We start from the raw sequence: 23,092 nt of genomic DNA on the forward strand, positions 1-23,092 counted from the left end.
TAGTTTACTTCAGCTGAGTTGGTTTTTGTAAGGGAAGAAAAGGGATGAAAGAGTTGATTAAGCAATTGAGAAAGTGTTGGAAAACTGTATAGAAAGGAGGAAACACTGAGAGTAAATAAAAGATAGTAAATGTTTTGTTTTATGAGTTGTCAAATTCTGTGCTGTGCATGTGTGGTCTTTACTAATCTGGGGGTTTTTGTGTTAATCCCACAAAATTATACTTTTAAATATAATTTTTGGCAGTATATCTAAAGAGACTAAAAAGATGAACAATGGTTTGAAAAGAGCAAGTTTCAGAAAATAGGAAAAGCCTCATTTGTTTGGAACTCAATTATTTGAACAGAATTATTTACTCCCTGACCATACTTTCTTCATATGCTGTGTGCAAAATCTTATTATGTTACTATAAATATTTGCCCTTTCTTTGGCACCAACATGATCTTTGGCATCTCTTACCTATCATTCTCAACAAGTTAGATCACATCATGATTTGACCATGACACTGAATTGCCATGGCACTGTATATCATTTATAGCAAAAATAAATTTTAAACATTTGACAGCATACCAGTTTGAAACGATCTTTCATCATTAATGACAAGAATGATATGAAATGAAGTGACATAAGGAAAGAGATATCTAGAGAAAGTAAACTAGAAACTAAGAAATTCTATGACATCGTTTTAAAACTATTAAAAGAATAAGGTTTATCTTATAAAGGCCTATGAGAAGGAAGAGGAGTAACACATTTATAATAATGTCTGAAGGAGTACAAGACCCAACAATATAAACCCTATGCTTGCTATAAGACAAAAAGTCTTTGGTCTAATCAACAATTTTTAAACACTCCCCATTGGAACAAATACCAGAAGCTTGCGTCAAAAAGTAGATTGTTGAAGTTCTTTGTGGGACAGAGCTATACAACCAATTTCTTCCTGCATGCGTGTTAGAGAAAGATTCAATTGTTTTTTAAAAAATTTTTTTATTTTTTAAAGACAGAGTCTTGCTCTGTCTCCCAGGCTGGAGTGCATTGGCATTGTCATAGCTCATTGCAACCTCCAGCCTCCAAACCCTGGGCTCAGTGGATCCTCCCACCTCAACCGCTAGAGTAGCTGGGACTACAAGTACACCATGCCCACCTGATTATCTTTTTTTGTAGAGATGAAGGTCTCTCTATGTTGCCCAGGCTGATTATGAACTCCTGGCCTCAAGTAGACCTCCTGCTTCTGCCCCCCCAAAGTGCTGGCATTATGGGTGTGAGCCACTGCACCTGGCCAGTCTTGTAATTTTCATGTCCTATTATCCTTAATGTTATGAAATGTATAAATAAACAATATGTCAATTCCTACTGAATATTTTTAAAATATGGGGCATTTTAATATTAAAATATTAAAATGAGATATTTACATATTTATAAATATTGTTTAGAGTTGAGAAGAGCTTGCAGCTTGCAGTTTTTGCTATGTGTCCTATATATTGAAGGGGGTAAATTGCCCACTGGGAAACAGACATCTATTTCATGGTGCTGAAATTCACGTTCACAGAATAAAGCAGTAGGAAACATAACTATACCTTTCCTGAATGTTAAATTTGCAAAACAGCTGCACATTTCTTATATTAAAATTACAGGTATTAAAGGGTTAAAATATCTTTTCATGGGGGAAAATAGAAACCACAACTTGGAGAAAAGTGACTTTTATTTATAAAGTACAGTAGGTTGCTTTAAAAATGGAGAAATAAAAATATGCTATAGTTCATCATGTTGGTATACATTGTATTCCTTGGGAGAAATGAAGCCATCACCATCATGGTCATTCTTCTTAAAAATATCTTCTAAAACTGCATCCTGATATGACTTGTCATGTGGCTTCTTATCTTTTTCAAAGTCTCTTTTCAAGTAGAGATTTATCTAGAAAGCCAGAATAACATAGCATTTATTTAATTAAAAAGGTATGACAATAAATTTCCAGTCCCTTTTTTTTTTTTTGAGTCAGAGTCTCACTCTGTCGCCCAGGCTGGAGTGCAGTGGCATGGCTCTTGGCAGCCTCAACCTCCTGGAATCAGGTAATTCCTCTGCCTCAGGCTCCCAAGTAGCTGGAACTACAGGTGTGCACCACCATGTCCAGCTAATTTTTATTTTTGATTTTTTTGTAGATTCAAGATCTCACTGTGATGCCCAGGCTGCTCGTGAACTCCTGGGCTTAAATAATCCTCCTGCCTCAGCATCCCAAAGTGCTGGGATTAGAGGCTTAATCCACTGCACCTGGCCAATTTCCAGTAACTTTACAATAAGGAAACCATATCCAAGACTACGTATAGTTAAGTGGTAAAAAAAATTTTTTTTTTGAGTTGGAGTCTCACTCTGTCTCTCAGACTGGAGTGCAGTGGCCACTCCTGGCCACTGTAGCCTCGACCTGCTGGGCTCCGGTGATCCTTCTGCCTCAGCCTTCCAAATAGCCGGAACTACAGTTACATGCTACCATGCCCGACTAATTTTTGATTTTTTTTTTTTTATTGTAGAGACGAGGTCTTGCCAAGTTGCCTGGGCTGGTCTCAAACCCGTGGGCTGAAGCAATCCACTCACCTCAGTCTCCCAAAATGCTGGGATTACAGGCTGAGCTGCCGAGCCTGGCTGGCATTTCTATAATCACTAAAACTAGTGAATAGGTTGTCTAATTAATAAAACCCAACCATGGGTTTTGAAATAAAGTTTAATGTTTTACATTTTTCTAAGCTTCTTTAGCTATCGTCCAAATCCACCCAAGTATGAAAACCTCTCTAATAATAATGTCAAGTAAAGAAAGATATTCTGAAACATTTCCTGTTTCCCTATATAATATGAAATTCCTCTATGCAAATACACATTAAAGCATTGTTCAATATAGTAGCCACTAGCCACATGTGATCACTGAGCACTTGATCTATGGCTAGGTCAAAGTGAGATATGTCACTATACATGTAAAATATACAACAGATTTTGAAGTCTTAAGAAAGTATTATCTCATTGGTAATTTTCATATTGATTTCATCTTGAAATGGTAATATTTTAGATATACTGAGTTAAAATATATCATTCAAATTAATTTTACCTATATATTTTTATTTTCTAAGATGTGTAAGATGTGGCTACTATTTTTAAAGAAATTAGGTCTATAAAAGGGTGTCTATTTTTTAGAGATAGGGTCAATGAAAGTATTCCCACTGCAGCCTGTCACCCAGGCTGGGGTATAGCAGCCTAGAACTCCTGGGCTCAAAATATCCTCCTACTTCAGTCTCCAAAGTAGCTGGGACTATAGGTGCATGCTACCATGCCTGGTTAATTTGCTTTTATTTTTTAGAGACAGGGCCTCAGGTTGCCCAGCTGATCTCGAATTTCTGGCCTCAAGCAATGTTCTCACTTCAGACTCTTGAGTAGCTGGGATTACAGGTATGAGCTACTGCACCTGGCTACTACCAAAAAATTTTAAATGGCTCAATTATACTTCCATTGGAAAGTGCTAATCTATATAATAACTTTAAAAAAGTAATGCACAATGATCTGGAGATGATGTTCAGCAAGGCTGGATTTTAGAGGCAAGAATATTTTTGAAAGCCAAAGTTGAATTTGGCAGAGAGGGGCTAAAAACAGTTAAAATCATTCCTTTTAAAAGCCAACTGGCAAGCTCCAGACTTGCTAGACATGGGGCTTGAGAAAACCAAATAGCCAAAGGTCACTTTACTGAAAATGCAAGATAGTAATCCATTTACAACCTTACCCCCACATCCTCTCTTTGTGAAGTTATTGGTTTACAACCCCTGCTTGTCATGTATACCCTGGAGACAATTTGTTCTTTGAAAATCTGGTTTTGCTAAATACCACCTTGCAAATTCCAAAGAACAATGTATAACCATACAACCTGACCTCCTCCCTTACCTAAACTAACAGATAAAACCCTTCTCCTCTTTCTCTGGGTTGCTCAGCCTTGGAGCATTAGCCCGCTGAGTTGTGCAGGCGCTAATAAACTACTACTTCCCAAGATAGCCTCAGTGTCACAGTCTCTCTGTTTTTCTGCAACATTTCTTGGTGTGTTGGCTGCGAAGTGGAGAGTTCAGAGACAGTGTGTTCCACCTCCTTTGTCATCGGGGTATGACCTCCAGGGTGATGTCCTGGGCAATCCCACTTGGCATGCAACGAATCTTTTGATCCATAGGAGGGAGGCCCCTCCTAGCGCACTGAGGCTCGGACCCTGAAAGCACAACAGGGACCCAAAGAGGTGAGGAACTGGCATGAGGATGACTACCTGACGGAAAGAATAGGACGACCACCCAACGGAAAGGGTAGGAACAAGGGCCTTTATATAGACCTGCCAGTAGATGGCAGAAGGGGAGCTCGATCACCTCCCCAAGTCTGATAGTCTCCAGCCTGAAGGAAAGGGCTGAAAGGCAATGGAAGGAAACACTGTCTAGATATGAACCGGCTGATTCCTAGGATTAGGGTGGAAGGTTAAAGAATGTTCTGTGTGATTGCATGTGAATAAGATGGACAGCGGAAGGGTTCTGCTTAGGATTGGTCCGGGTTGAGGGTTTGTACCAACCTGCCAATTGCTAAGAGGTGTCTGAAATTTCTGTGAGGAATACAGCTGGAGGAGAATGAAACAGATGTTTCCCATATCCCTTGTTCCCTTATTTGTGGGTGTCTGCTGTCTTTGAATTTGCTGAACAAGGTGGCTGGTTTATTATGCTTTGTTTAATGGGACATGTCATATTTTAAAAACTTTAGTGTGTGCTTATGTCATTTTATATTTTTCTAAGTGTTGCTGTCTCCCTTTATTTGTGTAGTATTTATGTAGGCAGCAAAAGCCCCCAGGAGAATAGGGAACGCCACCCTTATGAACCCAGACTCCAGTCTGGGTTGGAGATAAGCGGCAATCTTCCCTTCAGACTGTGAGGGACTTGCGAAGGTATCGGGAATCAACTCCCATGATGTGTAAGGGCCTCATAGGGACCTCCCCACTCTAATCATAAAGGACTCTGTGGGTTCCGGAAGGCCCTGGGCTTGATCAGATACTCAGGGGACCTGAATCCATGCCAGATCCCAGAAACGGTGATCAGAGGGTTGGTAAAGGTCCTAGAGGCAGATCGCCTGGAAGCTGAAAGGGTCTCTCAGTGTTCCTGAGGGCTGCCCCATCCAGGGGGTCCACATAAGGACTGGTCACCCAGCACCCTGGGGCCCCTTGAGTGCTCTCAGCACCCAGAGGGAAAACTGAGACACATACGAGGCAGGGAAGTGACTGGCAGGGTCACGGTGGACAGGTGCTCCCTCCGCAAGCAGCACTTTTTGACCCAGAACACCTAAGTGCTGTCCAGAGTTAGGAATTGCTTGCCAGTTCTACCTCATACCCACACTATCCTCTAACATAAACATAAACTCTGGCTGGTTTCCTACATCTTGTTTCTCCCAACCCGTGGACACTGTTAAAATTCCTGTCTTTTGTTGTCAAGGATGTGCGAAAGTTGCCTGCCATGTATGTAAAATGCTACTGGTTATCTTGAATTCTTTCCTGGGACCACACCCTCTCCCTTCCTTAGCCTGCATTCTCCTTCATGGATTCTGAAGGAGTTCATTCTAATCCACCCGTAAAAAAACCACAGAAATCTCTCATATATGTTACTTAGCCTTTTATTAACTCAGTGCAAGTTGACGTTAACCTTGGAGGAAATAATTTTGTAATCATTTTCTGCCAACTAAGGGACTGAATATGCTAGAAGACAGGTTAGTTGCAAGTGAGTCTGTTTCTAAAGGTTTAGGCCTTTCTTAAGATCGTAATCAACTGCTTGTCTTTATAAAACTGCTGGGAAGTCTCTTAGAGGTGTGTAATGTATGCTAAGTCCCTACTTTAAAATGTAGTGCTAGATAACACCACTGCTTGTTTTTTTTGTTTGTTTTGATTTTGGCTATGCCTGACTAGCACACCTCCTACAAGACTGGTAAAGCTTTAAATGATGAATACTTTGCAGGACATAATAAGGCATGGGAACTGGCCATTCCCACCTGATTAAATTACCTTGCTGAGCTCGGTACTTCTCCTGCAGGACAGGTGAAATACTAGGCACACTCTGTGACTCATAGAGTAAGAAAAACTTGATCACTCTTACCTAATTGTCCATGCTTCACAACTAAGACATAATTTAGTAATATATAAAGAGTTTGTAACAAATTTGCCTGTTCATAATTGAAAGTAAGTAGGAACAGATTATTTCATATCTATGTGGTCTGTTCACTCTAAAAGAGTTTTGTACCAGACCATTTTGAAGGCATCATTGGAAAGTCCTGGAGCAAGGGAAAGCTTCACAGGGAGGGCTGGGGACATTCAGCTTGAAAGAAGCCATCAGGGTCCCAGGGATACCTGGCATTGCTGTTTATGGTTTTATTTATTTTAGAATTCTCCTTTGAGGAATAAATTGCAAATGCTCAAAGGCAAAATTCTGGGTATTATTTGTTTCAAAATTTTCCTGTGTGGAATGCAGCATACAAGTATTCAAAGGCAAATTCTGAGTTTTCAAGAAACACGAACAAGAAAGTGTGTAATAATCTGTACCCTCAGACACCCCAATGGGACAGATTTTAAATAATTAGAGCAAATTAAAATTATGCAGTTTAAAATTAAAAAAGAAATTAATGCATTATTAAAATCAAATTTGGACTCACTACAAGTTAGCAGATAATGAGGTTTGAAAAGAAACAAGACTGCTTTAATACCATCTGGCAATTAAATTCACTCTGTAGACATGAAGGAAAATGGTCAGAAGTTCTGTATATACAGGCAATTTTAAAATTTATTTCACTACTTTGCAAACAAGATTATATCTTACGGGGTATTAAATACCCAACTTCAGAGGCTTGGCTCAGGACTATGACTACCAAACTCCCAATTACAGAAAACTTCTGAAGTTCTTAGCAACTGGGACATTAAGGAAAAAAGAGAAGGACATCAGAATGAGCACCAGTGAGACGAAAAGTAAACAAACCTATTGGCAGTTGCCACTAACGGCAAAGCTCCAGCCACCCAAAAGAGACCTGGTAAGATTAGACCTGCTAAGGGGAATGGTATCAGTTGCTATGAATGTGGTCAATCTGGGCACTTGAAGCCCGATTGTTCTCGATGGCCTAAGCCTCCAGGACCTTGTCCAACATGTGGACTAAGAGGCCACTGAAAGAGCCAGTGCGGCCTCTCCCGAAGGGAAGGGAACACCTAGCTCGGTAATGGTGGCCACTTACTGAAGGGGCCTGGGGGCCACGGGCCAGTCCAGTGCTCTGTGTGCCATCACCCCAGAGAATCCTTGGGTCTATATGGATGTGGCTGGGGTCCAAATTAATTTCTTGATTAATACTAAGGCTAAGTTTTTAGCCCTTGTGCTCATACTGAACTTTTCTCCTGACACCTGCTCTCTAGTGGAAGTTGAAGGTGTCCCAAGAGTTAAATGATTCACCTAACCTCTAATCAGAAGCTACTAAAAGGTTAATTCAAATTATGACTGTAAAAGGTTATCTATAAAAAGGTAAAAAGAAGGAAAGCAAAAAGCAAAGGAAAAATATAAAAAGGTTGTTGGTGTACAAATGTGGTTTTGGGAGGGAAAGAAATATATATATAAAAAATAATTTTATCTAAAACAGGATCTTATATGGTAAATTTCAGTCCTATAATGGAGTAAATAGTTATCTAAAAATAAAAAAGTATGGGACAAAAATAGAAGGTTCAAATATGTCAAAAAATGGTATAAGCATGTCAAAGATAGTATGTGGAAGGTTTATGAAAAAATGTATAAGAAAAATTCTATAAACAATCTAGACATAATAAAGTCTTTTCTGGTGCAAGTCTCCAAACATTTTCGGATTCCTCTTCAAATTTGATATAAAATTCACTCGAGTACCTGGTTCAAATTGTAGTCTAGAAAAATCTATCAGGCTGCCACTATAGTCCAGAAATACATTAAAAATTCCAAACGCTGGTACTTATAATAAAGCCACAGAAATTTTATCACTTAAGTTATGCTGGTAACCTCGGGCTTAGTAGCTTTTGTACAAAAAGGTAATCAGCCACCACCTGAAATTGTCAAAATGTATGCCTGGCTTTGCTTACTTGTTCTACTTCTTGAAAAAAGAAGGGATTTCCCTCATTTATTCCTTTTAATAAGCCAGAATTCAGCAATTTCATGCCCACGCAATGGTCTTGCAAGAATTGCAGCCAGTGCCTGCAAACGATGCCACTGCAGAAACAGATCTGGATGCCTTGAGTCAGACAGTGAGAGATTTTCAATCTCTGGCTAGGCAGGACTATGCCCACTGTCAGCTCTGAAGAAGCTATAGAAAACAGATCTTCATCCCTCAGCACCCCATATGATTATGGGATCGAAAATCTCTAAAGGATGAATTAACTGAGGCAGGATAGCTAGCACAGAGAGAAATTTCCCATAGGTAGGTTTTAGGAGGCATTCAGACATTTAAAAAAATTATATTCTATTGCAGGCCAAGTGGCAGCCTACCCTACCCTTTAGCAAATCCAAAGAAAATTCCATCAGATGTAAGACTAGAACAGTTCAATCTTCCAATCTGTGGTTTAGCATAATAATCACTAGAAACCTTTTGGAGACACAAGCAAACTAAACATAGGTATATAGGTATTGCATTGCTCAGGATCAGAGTCAGTCCCTGAAATGGGAAAATTTAAGTAACTTTAAAACTATTTATGGTAAGCCTTTTCCCTACATTTCTGAAGGAAATGGGGCCACAGACATAGGTGCTCTTAAAAAAAATATGTTGTCCATTTGGAACAAATTTTAATCACAGGTCATAAGCTTGCTTCCCTTAGGAACTTCCCAGATCACAGAGAACCCAGACATCCCTTCCACCCAGGGGAGCAAGTACTGCTAAAAGATTGGAGAGAGGAAGGACCCAACCAACAGCTGCAAGAAAAGAAAAAGGGACCCGATGACATCCTAGTCATCACTTATCTACTGCATTAAAAGCCTGGAAACATCAAGCCTTGGATACACCAATCCTGAATGGAAAAATATACACCTGCTCCCAGACCAGAGCAACAGCCTCAATGGAGAGTAGAGCTGGTACAGGACTTAAAGCTGTTATTTAAGGACCAAGTGTGTATGTAAAGTGGGCCTATTCCTATACTAGTACATTTCGATTACCCAAATTGTTGAATTTGTGGGCAACTTTTAGTCTCAGGAGCCTCTGGGCTTCCCTGACAGGTCTCACCCCTCCAGGGGACTGACTGGAAGCATTTAGATCTATACATTCAAAAGTTCAAAATGGAAGGTCAGACAGCAATAGTAATGACCTAACAAAAATTATTTTACAGCAATGGCCCATTAAGAGAACAGACAGTACATTTAATACTAGTCCCAACTATCTGGCATCAAATACAAGAGTTTGGGGGAGGGGGGCTGTGGGGACTGTAAAAGTTGGATACCTAACTTCTCTATTATGACAAAACCCTTCTATAAAGCCACAAAGGGGGGTGAACAGGAGTCTCTGTTATTAAAAAAAAAAAAAAAAAAAAGCTCAGCAACGGGCCAAGAAACTCATTTAGGCTGGGTCCAGTTTCTGCCAATAGTCCTTCTAAGGGTAAGGTCTAGCCCCACAAAACAAACAGGTTTCTCACTTTTTGAAATCCTTTATGGGCAGCAACCTCCTCCTGTTAAGGGCATACTTAAAGGAGTTAGGAAATCTAACCCTAAAACAACAAATGCAAGCCTTAGGTCCAGCCTTAAATGCTGTTCATTATCAAGTCAGAGAATGGCTACCAATTAGTTTAACTACCAGTGTCCATTCTTTTAAACCAGGTAATATGGTATGGGAAAAGAATGGAATGTACAACCTCTAAAACCCCTCTGGAGGGGACCATTTACTATCCTTTTATCTACCCCAACTGTAGTCAAAATAGCGGAAATAATTACAACAAAGTTAAGTCTGCCCCCCAAGACTGGAGGTGCACCACAAATATGTTGGCTCCCCTTAAGCTGACCCCCCAGAAAGTCATTAAGGCTGACAGAAAACCCCAGATTCCCCAAACCCTCTAGCCACTCCGGGGCTGGCTAGTCTACACACGGCTGAAGTTTGAGGATCCACTGGCCTTCCTTTGAGTCACCCACTGGTTGCTGGCTGATCTATGCAGGGCAGAAGCTTAAGGACTCAATGGACCTTACTGATAAGCCATTGTTTTGCTTTATCAGCCTTTGTATTTGCCAGTTGCTATACTGTTTGTTGTTATATTTGCTATAAGACTGACCTTATTTGCTATAAAATTGGCAGTTGACCCCTACAAATTGGACATGTTGGAAAAAGGTCTCACTAGCATTTCTGTTCTTTCTTAGAAAGCTTGACCAATGTCCCAGTACAAAAATGGCATGGCATAAAAATTAACAATTGGTTTAAAGAGTGTTCTCGGGTCTGAAAGAATTTAAGTACATTATTGGATTTGTAATCCTATTGTTGAGATCCTGTCTTATCCTCCCTTGCATAGCACCAATAATTATAACTCCATCTCTAGGTTTGTGAAAACAGTTGTCGAAGAAAAACTGCAGCCCACATAATGTTAATGCACCAAATTGAAGATGATGCTCTTAACCCATGAAGAGTTGAGCATCAAAGGGGGAATGTGGCAGAGAGGGGCTGAAAACAGTTAAAATCATTCCTTTTTTTTTTTTTTTTTGAGTTAGAGTCTCACTCTGTCACCCAGACTGGAGTGCAGTGGCCACTCCCAGCCACCGCAGCCTCGACCTGCTGGGCTCTGGCGATCCTTCCGCCTCAGCCTTCCAAGTAGCTGGACCTACAGGCACACGCTACTATACCCGGCTAATTTTTTATTTATTGTAGAGATGAGGTCTCGCCAAGTTGCCTAGGCAGGTCTCAAACCCGCGGGCTCAGGCAATCCATTCACCTCAGCCTCCCAAAGCGCGGGATTACAGGCTGAGCCACCGAGCCCAGCTGTCAACTGGCAAGCTCCAGACCTGGAGACATGGGGCTTGAGAAAACCAAACAGCCAAAGGTCATTTTCCTGAAAATGCAAGATAGTAATCCATTCACAACCTTACCCCCACATCCTCTCTTTGTGAAGTTATCAGTTTACAGCCCCTGCTTGTCATGTATACCCTGGAGACAATTTGTTCTTTGAAAATCTGGTTTTGCTAAATACCACCTTGCAAATTCCAAAGAACAATGTATAGCCATACAACCCGACCCCCTCCCTTACCTAAACTAACAAATAAAACCCCTCTCCTCTTTCTCCAGGTTGCTCAGCCTTGGAGCATTAGCCCGCAGAGTCACATAGGCGCTAATAAACCATTACTTCCTAAGATGGCCTTGGTGTCACGGTCTCTCTGTTTTCCCGCAACAGAACCATGAGAAGTTTTTAGCAACAAAGGGTTCAAGCTCAAACCATCACAAGTAGACTTTATTTCAGAACAATCAGTGGTTCTTAAATAGCACTTTGATCCTATATGAGGAAGATGCAATTTTTCCATCCAGCTGAGACTTAACAATCCTATATAGGTATAGATAATTTTCTTTTCTTTTTTTTTGAGTTGCAGTCTCACTTTATCACACAGGCTGGAGTGCAGTGGCATGCTCAGGGATACCGCAGCCTCGACCTGCTGGAGTTAGGAGATCCTTCCACCTCAGCCTTCCAACTAGCTGGAACTACAGGCACGTGCCACCAGCCCGGCTAATTTTTTGATTTATTGTAGAGTTGAGGTCTCGCCAAGTTGCCCATGCTGGTCTGGAAACCTGGGCTCAGATAATCCTCTCACCTCTGCCTCCCAATGTTATGGGATTACAGGAGTGAGCCACTGCACCTGGCAAGAATTTTAAATAGCCTCAAATATTCCTCAGTTTCTAAGTAAGTAAATAACTATTACTGCTGATGCTCAAAATCAACTCCTTTTTTAGTAGATTGTAGTACAGGAGTACAAAAAAGCAGTGAGTAAGAACTTGACCTTAATTTTGTGAGTTCCGCACTATTTGTAATTTAATAAAATACTGTATTTCCCCCCACGCCTGCCTAATTTATACTGAATAGTTTACTAAATATTTGTGATGATGAAGAAAAAGTTTTTTAGGTCATGTTTTAAATCCAGGCTTTGCCATGGATTTGCTGTGTGTTATTGAACAAATTATTGAACTTCTCTGAACCTCAGCTTTGTTATCTATAAAAGGAAGGAAGCAACTATCTATGGTTGTAGGATTGATGTGAGGATTAGAGAAATGATTATGGGCATCAGTAAAAGATAGCTATTGTTATTCAAGTGTGTGAAAATCACTCATCCACCTGGTGATAAAGCAGCCAATGCCAGATAGACATCTGGAGAAACTGTAGCTAAGCTGGTCACTATTTTTTGCATTTTTTCTACTTTTACTTTCTAGAAAAGTATTGAGGATCCCTCAATGGTCTCCTGAGGAGCATTCATACCGCAAAACACACTTCTTGGTGTGCCTGTGATAATGAATGGTCTGTGTGCACAGCTGAGCTCTTGGGTACTAAGTGAATTCATCTGCAGCTAAAATTCATTCTAAAAAGGGTGATAAGGAGTCCACAGAGAAGTACACACTGGATACTGTTTGCCACCCCTCTAACTGTTCTTCTTAAGGAACAGGTGATGTTTCCTTCTCCTTTTTCTATTGTTGGTCAATCAAGTTTGCTTCAGGAAAAAGCCCTTACTAATACCCTGGAGGAAGTTCAATCGAGTGAAAGGATTGGAAAGGGTGAGGAAAACAAAACAGAGAAACTTTTATCACTTGAAATCAACCCAGTTGCCTTTTACTACTTACTTAGGTGGTAGAGTTATGCATTTGAAATGCCTCCAAACAAGAGGGGATTACTCATTTTAAGCAAGCGTATAGTCAGTAGTTTGAGTGCACTGGCTCATACCTGCAATCCCAGCACTTTGGGAGGCTGAGAAAGGAGGATACCTTGAGGCTAGGAGTTTGAGATCAGCTTATGCAAGAAAACAAGACTTCGTCTCTACAAAAATAGAAAAATTAGCCAGGCATGGTAGTCCCAACTCTGGTAGTCTCAGGAGGTAGAGGAGACAGGAGGATCGCGTGAGACCAGGAGTTCGAGGTTGCTGTGAGCCCTGATCCTGCCACTGCATTCCAGCCTGAGTGACAGAGTGAAATGCTGCCTCAAAAAAAAAAAAGTGTAATCAGTGAGTCTAAGCAAGGCACTTGCTTCAGTGTAAACAAGCATTAGCCTTGAAACATTCATGATGGAAATTTCCTGAAAGAGGCAGTAAGAGCCCAAGGCAGTGAGGGCCCACAGTTAAGAACACAGTAGTGAAGACAGGTTGCCCAGGTTGCAATCTTAGTTTTGCCACATATAGTTGTGTGATTTTTGGCTAACTTAACCAGTCTGAGCATCACTGTCCCCATCTATAAAGTGGAGATGATGGTAATAGTGTCTACCTCATAAATTGTCATGAAGATTAGTTAAGTCACATACTTACATGCTTATAATAGAATCTGGTACAGAGAAAGTGTGAAAAAAAGTTGTCTATTATTATTATTATTAGATTACTATTATTATTACTATTATATTATATTGTTATTATTAGATTAATCCCTCAATTCATATACAAGACTGAGATACAGAAGACAGGTCCCTGAAGTGGTTCCTGATTACCAACTTTCTAGCTCACCCAACTCAAATGGCCTGTTAGCAATTTTCATAACATTATGTAATCCTCGCAATGTTATGAGGTGGGAATTATTTACCCTACTATAAATTCTTACAGTTTGAAAGAGATCTGTTCGTGTAGTCTAGAAACTAGAAGAGCCCTGAAGAGATGAGTAGTTTGAGATTTTAATGACTCTCTTGCACAGAGAAAGGCAACTGAACAGGATGACTCGTAAGTTTCACACTGGAAAAGCATATTTTCTTCTTAAAGCTTAGATTTTTTAGTAACCAGCTCTATAAAAGCAGTGATCAGAGCCCATGCTAGCAAGAACTTAAAAAAAAAATAGTTGCAACACAGATGTATTTAATAATAGTTGTAACAAGATGTGTTTGATTATGATGAAAAATTAGACTGTACACATGAAATTAGTTTAAATTACCTCGGTTTTAGAGAGTTGCCTGTCATTGTCCGTGTCTATCTGTTTAAATGTTTCAATGCTCCGTGGTCCTTTGGTCACAGCATAAAGTTCAATCTCAAATATCAATATTGCATCAGGTGGAATCTTGCCTTCTGCTAAGGGTATAAATGTTAACCATTTGATTTACATGAAGAATATTTCAAATATTTACACATAGTTATAATAGTATTATGATTGTATTATTTCATATTTATAAGATCTACTTTCTAAATAATTTTTATTTTTTATTATCTTTTAGAAGAATGCTTTGTCTTTTCAATACTTTGGGGTTTTTTTCTTTTTTAAATAAACACTTATTTTTAGGAATATTTACAGGGCCTCTATTTCCTGATTAAATTTTTAAAAATAATGTAATTTCTATAAATACATACATTTAAAAAAAATACATGGATATGGCCCTTCATATCCACAGGTTCTAAATCTATGAATTTGCCCAATCTTATCTCAAATATATATATTTTTAAAGGATGGTTTTGTCTACGCTGACATGTACAGACTATTTTTTCTTGTCATTATTCCCTAAACAATACAGCATAACAACTATTTATATAGCACTTACATTGTATTAGGTATCATAAGTAATCTAGAGGTTAGTATACAGGAGGATGGGTATAGGTTATATACAGATATGCCATTTTATATAAGGGACTTGAATTTCTGTGGATTTTGATATTCCAAGGGGGTCCTGGAACCAAATATCCACAATACTGAGGGATGACAGTACATTCCTGTCATCAAACAGAAGAGAGGTGGTGCAGAGAAGAAAGACATGGGCAGAAACATTTCTAAGTATAGATATTTAATCTCTCAGAAAATGACTCTGTGTGCTTACTTGGAAGCACAAAGAAAACATAAATACACATAATACATCAATGTATTTGTCTTTCAAGTTTTATAGACATTAGAAAATAAGTGCCATGACAGAAAAATTCTGTAACAATTTTACAAGTAAATTTCTAATCACAGTACCAATTTTTAACCATTAAGTTGAATAGTTCTTTTTTAATTAAGTTAACCTGTTAGCTGATGTTGCAGATGATTTTATATGATATGGGATATTTCAGCTAAGCATTTCATTAAAATAACCTGCAAAAATGACTTGCTAAGAGGCAGTGGGTAGCTTGTACCACAGTATATGCCAAGATCTCACACAGTGCCTGACCTATTATTATAGGGACTCCAATATTTGCTGAATAATTGACACATATCATTTATTTTAAAAACAGCTAAGTTTGTTCTTTGAAGGAAACAGCAATTTCTTTAATAAAGAAGGGGAGGATTCTTGCTAAAATCTTTATGTAATCCAAAGAGAAAAGAGTGTGCAAGTTACAGACAAAAGGTGAACCAGGTCAGTAATTTTCAAAGTGAGGGTATGGAAAAATCTACCCATGTATTATATGACTACTGTGCAAATCCTTAGGTCAGACAATATGTATCACTTATTACCTGACCTTAGAGTGAGAGAGCTAGAGTTGGACTTAATCATCATTTTTACAAAATCCATTCCTATTCTGTCCAGTTATAATCTCCTTATGACAGAAAAAAACTTCTCCTGACAATAAAGACACATTCAAAACACAAATTCTAATTTCTTAAGAAAAAAATATCACCAGTACAAATGAAGTTTCTGAACAATTTTACTGTAAACAAAGAAAACATCATTTTTCTTACAAAAAATTAAAGTATAAAAAAAGAATTTTCTGTAGAATTGCTTATATGTAGAGAAGAAGATAAAAGAGGTAGGAGTTAATGTAAAGAATCTATACATACCACATACATTGTTAATTAAAGCACTAAACAGTCACATGCATTTCAAGACATGCAGAGGTACTCTGTGACACAGGCAAGGATATATCGCAGAGGAAAAACTTCTTCAAGTACTACCTAAAATAAAGTAATAGCTACTGTTAGGTCTTAATAACAACTTACTTTAATCAAAAGGTTGTTTGTTAAATAGCTACTTATAATCTACACTGCAACCTTTAAAATAATCTAATCAAATATACTGTAATGCAGGGTAAGGCTAGCAGCAGTTAACTATGTTCCAATGAACATACTTTTATGGGCCTCAGTTTCCTTATGTGTTACATGAAGGTGTTGGTGAGATTCATTATTTTTTATCTTTATTGGAGACAACCCAAATTGAATATGGACTTTTAAAAGTCAAACTTCTACATCTCTGTAGCAAGAGTCTGATTTATTAATAGCTTAGGCAGCCTGGGTAGTCATTCACATGTAAGCATATATTAGTTTATGCAAAGTCTCCTTTGTCTTTCGGTAAAACGGACCAAGGATGGGGACCTATTGATAAGGGATGTGGGTACTCTAGGCAGATAGGGGAGTGGGTGTTCTGACTGAGGCAGAATGTGGAGGCATTGGATGAGACAACACAAGAGAGAAAGGAAAACTTTGAAAATGAGAATAAAACAGGCTGAAAGGCAAACTTCGCCTATATCATTTTTCCTAGAAGTGGCCGCAAATTATGACAACATTTTAAGGAAAAATAATTCATTTGAATTAATTTATCTTTAATTTTCTCTCTCTTTCTCCTGGGTTCTTCTACAAATAAAAACGGGTTATACAAATTATGATACCATGGGAGCTATTTTGATGGTACCGAATGATCAGCAAAAAAGCTTTGAAAATAGAGCTGTAGTTATCTGGAACTGTCTTTCTGGGAGTTTTAAGTCTGATTGGGCCTGACTTACAGCACTGACCTTCCTCCATTCCGATATGGGGCAGCTCTCGCAGGGAAGTACTCAGTGCTAAACCCACAATCTCAAAGAAGATATGCAATTTCCACAAAATATTTGAGAGTAATACAAATTTCTCTCATTGTAGGAAATTAATCTTTAATTTTATACTGAAGATTTCAAACAGGTAAAATTAGTAGAAGCTCTAAATAGAGGCAAAGATTCTTTCTGTATAACTTTCACACAGCAACACAGAGCAAGAACCTGAGGATGCAAGGTGGAACCCGTCTCTGTCAGGTTGCCTATTCTCTTCCCCCACCATTAAAAATTTCCCTTTCCAGTCTGCTATACTTCATTTTAAAAAATATATAATTTTGGAAAAATAAATGTACACGATACAAATTTCAAACAGTACAAAATATTAGAGTGAGAAGAAATCTCTCTCCCTTGACCCTCAGGCTTCCTTCCCAGGAATATTTAATAACACCAGATGACTGTGTATCCTTCCAGATATAGTCTAGGTAGACACATGTATATGTGAAATTCACTCTCTAAAATGCAAGCTTATGGAGGATTGGGAGTAGTGTCTACATTGTTCATTGCTTTATGCCCAAGTACCCTAGGACAAAACCTGGCACTGATGCTCACATATCCACTGCAGGAATATATTCTATCCCACTTTAGCGTAACCATATTAATACACATGGCTCTACTTCATTCTTTTCATTGGCTGCACAGTAATCCACTATATACATATATCTTAATTTACTTAACAAATTTTCTATTGCTGGATACTCAGGTTAGTTTCTAGTCTTTTGCTACCACTAAAAAACAAACAAACAAAAACCCAAAAAGAAAATAAAAAAGGCTCCAATGAGTGTTCTTTTACAAATACTTTTGTACCTTTGTGCATATTCCTGGAAATGGAACTTGTTGGTCAGAAGATAAGCACATTTTCACTATTGATAGAAATTGTTAGGTAGAATTTACATTCCCAGCAATAATGCAGGAGACTGCGTGTTTTTCCATCCCTTTGTCAACTCTTTAATCTTTGCTAATCTGGTGAGTGAAAAATGGTGTCTTATTTTTAATTTTCCTTTTTTAATTGCAAATAAAATTAAGCGTTCTCACAGAATTAACACCAATTTGTATTTTTTGTGTTAGTGGGCTACTTACTCATGAATTTGGCCCATTTCTGGGAATAGGTCATTTTTACAACTAGTTAATAAGTCTTTTATATGGATTGCAAACAGTTTTCCCATTTATTTGCTTCACCTGGATTTTCAGATCTTCTTGCTCTAGGATTTTAAAAATAGCTAAGATATTAAAGTATAAGTTCATTTCTTGCATATTTCAAGAAATGCCCTATATAGAGGTAATAGTGACTGACAGTTTATTATATCGCAGATGTTCCTTTTACAATGTTCTAGTGGTGTCCTTGTGCTCTAAATTCATATGTTCCAGTTTCCTGAGTTTTATGAATTTAACTTTGGTACTGCTTACCAAAGATCTGTTATAAAAACTCATGTAATGATAATATAACATGTATCTAACCAAAAATGCCTAGGGTTGAGCCTACAGAATATACACAATCATTACGAGTATTGCCACTGTGTAGGAGAGAGAACTCTGGCCAGAGAACTGTATTTCAACCATGTCTTATTTTCTTTATAAGCAAAAAGGCTGGACTGAACAAGACATAGCTAAACTTAATTGGGCCATATAGTTCTGTAATTATTTCCTCTATGATTTTTTTGTTTTCAGTTATTTTTTGAGTGCTATTCTTATTTTCATTTTTGAGTCAGAGACTCACTCTGTGCCATTAGAGTGTAGAGGCATGATTACGGCTCACTGTAGCCTTGAACTTGTGGGCTCAGGTGATCCTTTTGCCTCAGCCTCCTGAGTAGCTGGGACTACATGCCTTACTAATTTTTTGATGTTTGTAGAGACGAGGTCTTGCTATGTTGCCTAGGCTGGTCTCGAACTCCTGGGCTCAAGCAATCCTCCCATCTTTGGCCTCCCAAAATGCTGGGGTTACAGATGTGAGCCACCATGCCTGGCCTGTTTTTATTTTTAATTGTAGTAAAATACACATAACATAAAATTTGCAATCATAACCATTTTCAAGTGTATGTATTCTTCTGTAGTGTATAGTACACTCACACTGTTGTACAACAATCTCCAGAACTCTTCTCATCTTGCAAAATGGAAACTCTTCTTTAGTCAACACCCCCTCATTTTCCCTTACTCAGCACCTGGCAAACAACTTTCTACTTTCTGTCTCCATTAATTTGACTACTCTAGAGACCTCATATAAAGGGATTCATACAGTATTTATCTTTTTGTGACTGGCTTATCCCACTTGACATAGTGTTCTCAAGTTTCATCCATGTTAAAGCATGTTTCAGAATTTCCATCCTTTGTAAGGCTGAATAACATTCCATTGTGCATATATACACATTTTGTATATCTATTCTTCCGTCTATGGACACTTGAGTTCCTTCCATCTTTTGGCTATTATGGATCATGCTGCTGTGAACATGAGTGTGTAAATATTTCTTTAAGATTCTGTTTCAATTCCTTTAGAAATGTACACCCAGAAGCTTATTTTTTTTTAAAATATAACTAAAGGGAGAAATTAAAATTAAACACCTTACCATAGCCTTCCTTCCCATATGCAAACGAAGGGGGTATAATCACTTTTCGTTTTTCTCCAGGGCACATATCCATCATTGCAATGTCTAGACCTTTTATGACTTGCCCAACACCAAGAACAAACCATTTGGGGTGCCCTTCATTTTGTGTCCGGCTATAATAAAAAATAATACTTAGGTAAGCTAATTTCAAGAAATGAAACTTTAAAATACAGCTGAGCATTTAAAATTGGAGCCCTCTCCAAGGGAGGGGAGGGCACACTTCATCAACAAGGGTACCTACATAATGAACATTTGTGACCCTAACCCTGAGTTGTACACATCTTTAAAATAAAAAAAATTAAAAGTAAATAAATAAAAGTCGGAGCTCTTTTTAACCATCTCTTTTCCCATATCAGCACTCTTTCAAACCCCATGTTGGGGTGTTTGGCTCAAAGTTTCCTATAATTGTCAGAAAGACACATGATGTACTCAGAGCTAGTTATTAGGAGTCATCTTATTTTTTTATTGTAATCTTTACAAAAATTCTTCAATAGTTAACTTTTTAATGGGTCTCCAGTCTCTAACTCAGCTGCAAGACCTGTGCAAATAACTCATTTAACTTCTCTGGGTTTGTTCTAAAAAGTTATGGGGCAGATTTAGCCTTAAAAATAATTTTAATGGTAATTTAAAATAGCATATTTTCTTCTTTTTTTTTTGAGTTGGAGTCTCACTCCGTCACCCCGACTGTAGTGCAACAGCACGCTCCCGGCCACCGCAGGCTCGACTTGCTGGGCTCTGGCAATCCTTCCGCCTCAGCCTTCCAAGTAGCTGGAGCTACAGGCGCACGCTACCACACCCAACTAATTTTTTGATTTATTGTAGAGATGAGGTCTCGTCAACTGGCCCGGGCAGGTCTCAAACCCGCGGGCTCAGGTAATCCACTCACCTCAGCCTCCCAAAGCGTTGGGATTACAGGTTGAGCCACCGAGCCCGGCTAAAATCGCATATTTTCTTATTAAATTTCTGTATTTTACTTAAATGGAAAGAATGAACTTTCTCCAACCCTAATCCTTATAGCAGCAGAAGAAAAGACATTCTCCCTCTGGGTAATAAACCATCTAACAGAAGAGGCAGGCAGTGGGATGAGGGAGCAGGTAGGAGAACCAGGGCCCAGCAGAAGTCAGCAGGGAAATCACTGTTGTAGTGGCTTCTTTTATTTTTATTTTAAAAAAATCTTTTTTGAGTCAGGGTCTCATTCTGTTGCCCAGGCTAGAGTTCAGTGGCATGATCATGATCCACCACAGCCTTGACCTCCGAGGCTCACACATCCTTCTGCCCCAGACTCCCAAGTAGGCATGCATTACCACAGAAGGCTAATTTGTAGTGGCTTCTTGATTCAGTTTAGGAAGTGGCCCCTGGTATGTAAAAATAATGCTTCTAAAAGCCAGAATAAACTCTCTTTAACTATCCTATGTAATCCTCTGTAAAGACTCCCGGCAGGGAAAAATTTGCACATCCTTACAGGCAGAACCTTGATTTAATTCCAGAGGTCTCAGGGATGGTGGTGGTGGAGAGAGCGCGTGTGGATGTAGTGTATTTTTGATCATTTCTTTGCCAACATTTTCAAAAATTTAAAATGGGAATATTCAGTTTATTAGATAACTACCGCCATATAATCTGATTTTTTTCTATGAATAAAAGGCTCAACTCTTCCTGGTAAAACACACAAAAAACTTAAAAACCCAGAACAACAAAGTAACCAACCAATTCTGCTGGGTGACGGGAGGCAAGATTTTGTGCATCAACTGTACACGAGGGCAGTTCGCCGCACTTCCTACCTGCAGTAGAATTTCGATCCGTCTTTAGCCAAGTAGCCATCGTAATGTGCATTTAGTAAGTCTCCCTTCTTGCTTGTCTTAGAGCAGTTTTCTGGACGATGCAAAACTTCTATTTTCACTTCCTCTGTGCTCTCCTCTTTCTTTTGTCCCTGAGCAGTAAAAAGGCCCCACAAGTAAAATAAAACGAACAATCGGAAAAAGAAATGCATGGTTTCTGGCGTGTGCCCCAGCAGACCACTGCGCTTTCTCCAGATGGTCACTCGTGCCCGTGGCAGTTCCCAGGGCCGAATTCCGACGCGTGGCAGGCATTGTCTTACGTCACAAAGGGCAGGGGCGGGGCTGTCCCCGAGGCCCCGCCTCCTCCTCCTCCGAATGTCGCTTCAGGGCGGCGTTTCTGCCAGTGTGGGAAAAACGTTGAGAGCGCCTGGCCCTGGGCGGTCGAGCTGGCTGTCTTTAGTTGCCAAGGCCGCATCGCACGCTCGCGCCGCTTCTCCTCGCTAAATCCTCAAATTGTACAGTTTCCTCGGGGTTTGATAGTAAAGCTCGCTTTTCCTAAAATGCAACTGGCAAAAGACGAGATAAATAGCCTAGGGTGGGATGTCGTAGAGTCAGAGATTACGGTTGTCATTTCTGGGCGCAAACGTCTTCTCCAAAGGGCCCTAGGGAACCAGCAGGCATGGGGAAAGGGGGAGGAACTCCGGAAGAAGAGCGTAAAAAAATGGGCATACAGTGGCTTTCTGAATGTTTTTGAGATTTCCTGAAGGGCATTCTCAGGGTCTGAGTCATGCATTAATGGATTCCCGGAGGAGTCACACAGCCTGAGGACCCCTGGACGCGATGACACCGGGGGTGGGGCGGGGTTGGGGGCGCCGATGCTCTTCTGCCAGGTTAAAGACATCTCCACCAGAGGACCTCGACTCGGATCTGCTTACTGGCTTTCCCACTACAATCGGAGCCGCCCTTGATTTGAGGGCCTCTAATAGAGCGAGAAAAAGCTCTTTTTCTTATCAACCCCGCGAGATTCGTAATTACCCATATCAGACGAGAAAACTTGAGTATTGGGCATTTTGTCCCGGTCACGCAGCTAACACGCAGCAGAGATTTGACCAAATCGATGTGACACAGACTCTTCCCCTATTGTAGTTTGAAAAGCTTTCAAACATACAGAAAAGTAGAATTTTACAGTGAACACCCGTGTACCCACCACCTAGATGCTATTATTAACGTTGAACTATATTAGATTCATTACATATTCACCCATTCATCTCCCCTTTCATCAATCCCTCCTATTTCCCAGTAAATATCCAGAGATTACCCAAACCAGCAAACCTGCGAGGCCTTCTGAGTTCGCCTGGATTAGGTTCTGGGGGGAAAGGGAGATGATACTCAACTTCAGTGATGTTAAGAAAAGCCGCAGCACTGGGTCTACTTTAGGCGCTTTGCTTAAAGTTTGTAAAATTTCATACATCTGAAAAATTACTCTGAGTTATGTAAGATGACCTTATGTAAGATCACCTCCAAGCAGGATTTTCAAAAAATCATCAAAGCTAGGGGAAAGCCCCCATTTCCAGTACGTAGTTCTACGCTTTGTATTCTAAATAAAATTGTGGCTACCAAGGCTAATTATCATTTGCGTGATGACAATTCCTTATGGGAGGACCCCGTCAGTCAGTTGTGCACACTGCCTTCCCAGAGAATTTCTGAGACCCCTGTATATGAGGAAAATCCCAAACAAACAGAAATAGGAAGGACTCTTTAAAAAAATTTTTAAGGGAAAAAAAAA

General features: G+C 39.4%; 1 protein-coding gene across 2 annotated transcripts; it reads right to left on the reverse strand.

The window, feature by feature from the left end:
- Positions 1-1,583: 1,583 nt before the first annotated feature.
- On the reverse strand, positions 1,584-21,642 carry FKBP7 (FK506 binding protein 7). 2 transcript variants are annotated; one of them, XM_008055339.2, is made up of 4 exons: positions 21,310-21,642; positions 19,493-19,644; positions 14,104-14,237; positions 1,584-1,908 (listed from the first exon to the last, which is right to left on the reverse strand). In XM_008055339.2, the coding sequence occupies exons 1-4, from the start codon at positions 21,516-21,518 to the stop codon at positions 1,747-1,749; spliced, it is 657 nt and encodes a 218-aa protein (XP_008053530.1). In that variant the 5' UTR covers positions 21,519-21,642; the 3' UTR covers positions 1,584-1,746. The 2 variants fall into 2 exon arrangements, with proteins under 2 accessions (XP_008053530.1, XP_008053531.1); XM_008055340.2 differs by having other exon boundaries at positions 1,589-1,908; positions 14,104-14,234; positions 21,310-21,623.
- Between the last annotated feature and the right edge of the window lie 1,450 nt (positions 21,643-23,092).

The sequence above is a fragment of the Carlito syrichta genome, unplaced genomic scaffold, assembly GCF_000164805.1.
Source record: "Carlito syrichta isolate Samal-C Ts95f unplaced genomic scaffold, Tarsius_syrichta-2.0.1 Scaffold301826, whole genome shotgun sequence".
In the NCBI taxonomy this organism is placed as follows: Eukaryota; Metazoa; Chordata; class Mammalia; order Primates; family Tarsiidae; genus Carlito; species Carlito syrichta.

Bases quoted from the DNA above. Each gene is read 5' to 3' on its own strand.
- FKBP7 (XM_008055339.2), bottom strand. From the start codon at position 21,518: ATGCATTTCTTTTTCCGATTGTTCGTTTTATTTTACTTGTGGGGCCTT. The intron at 19,645-21,309 runs GTAGGAAGTGCG...TTTTTATTATAG, and splicing joins GGATCGAAATTCTACTGCAG to CCGGACACAAAATGAAGGGC. The intron at 1,909-14,103 runs GTAATTTAAACT...CTGGCTTTCTAG, and splicing joins GGCAACTCTCTAAAACCGAG to ATAAATCTCTACTTGAAAAG.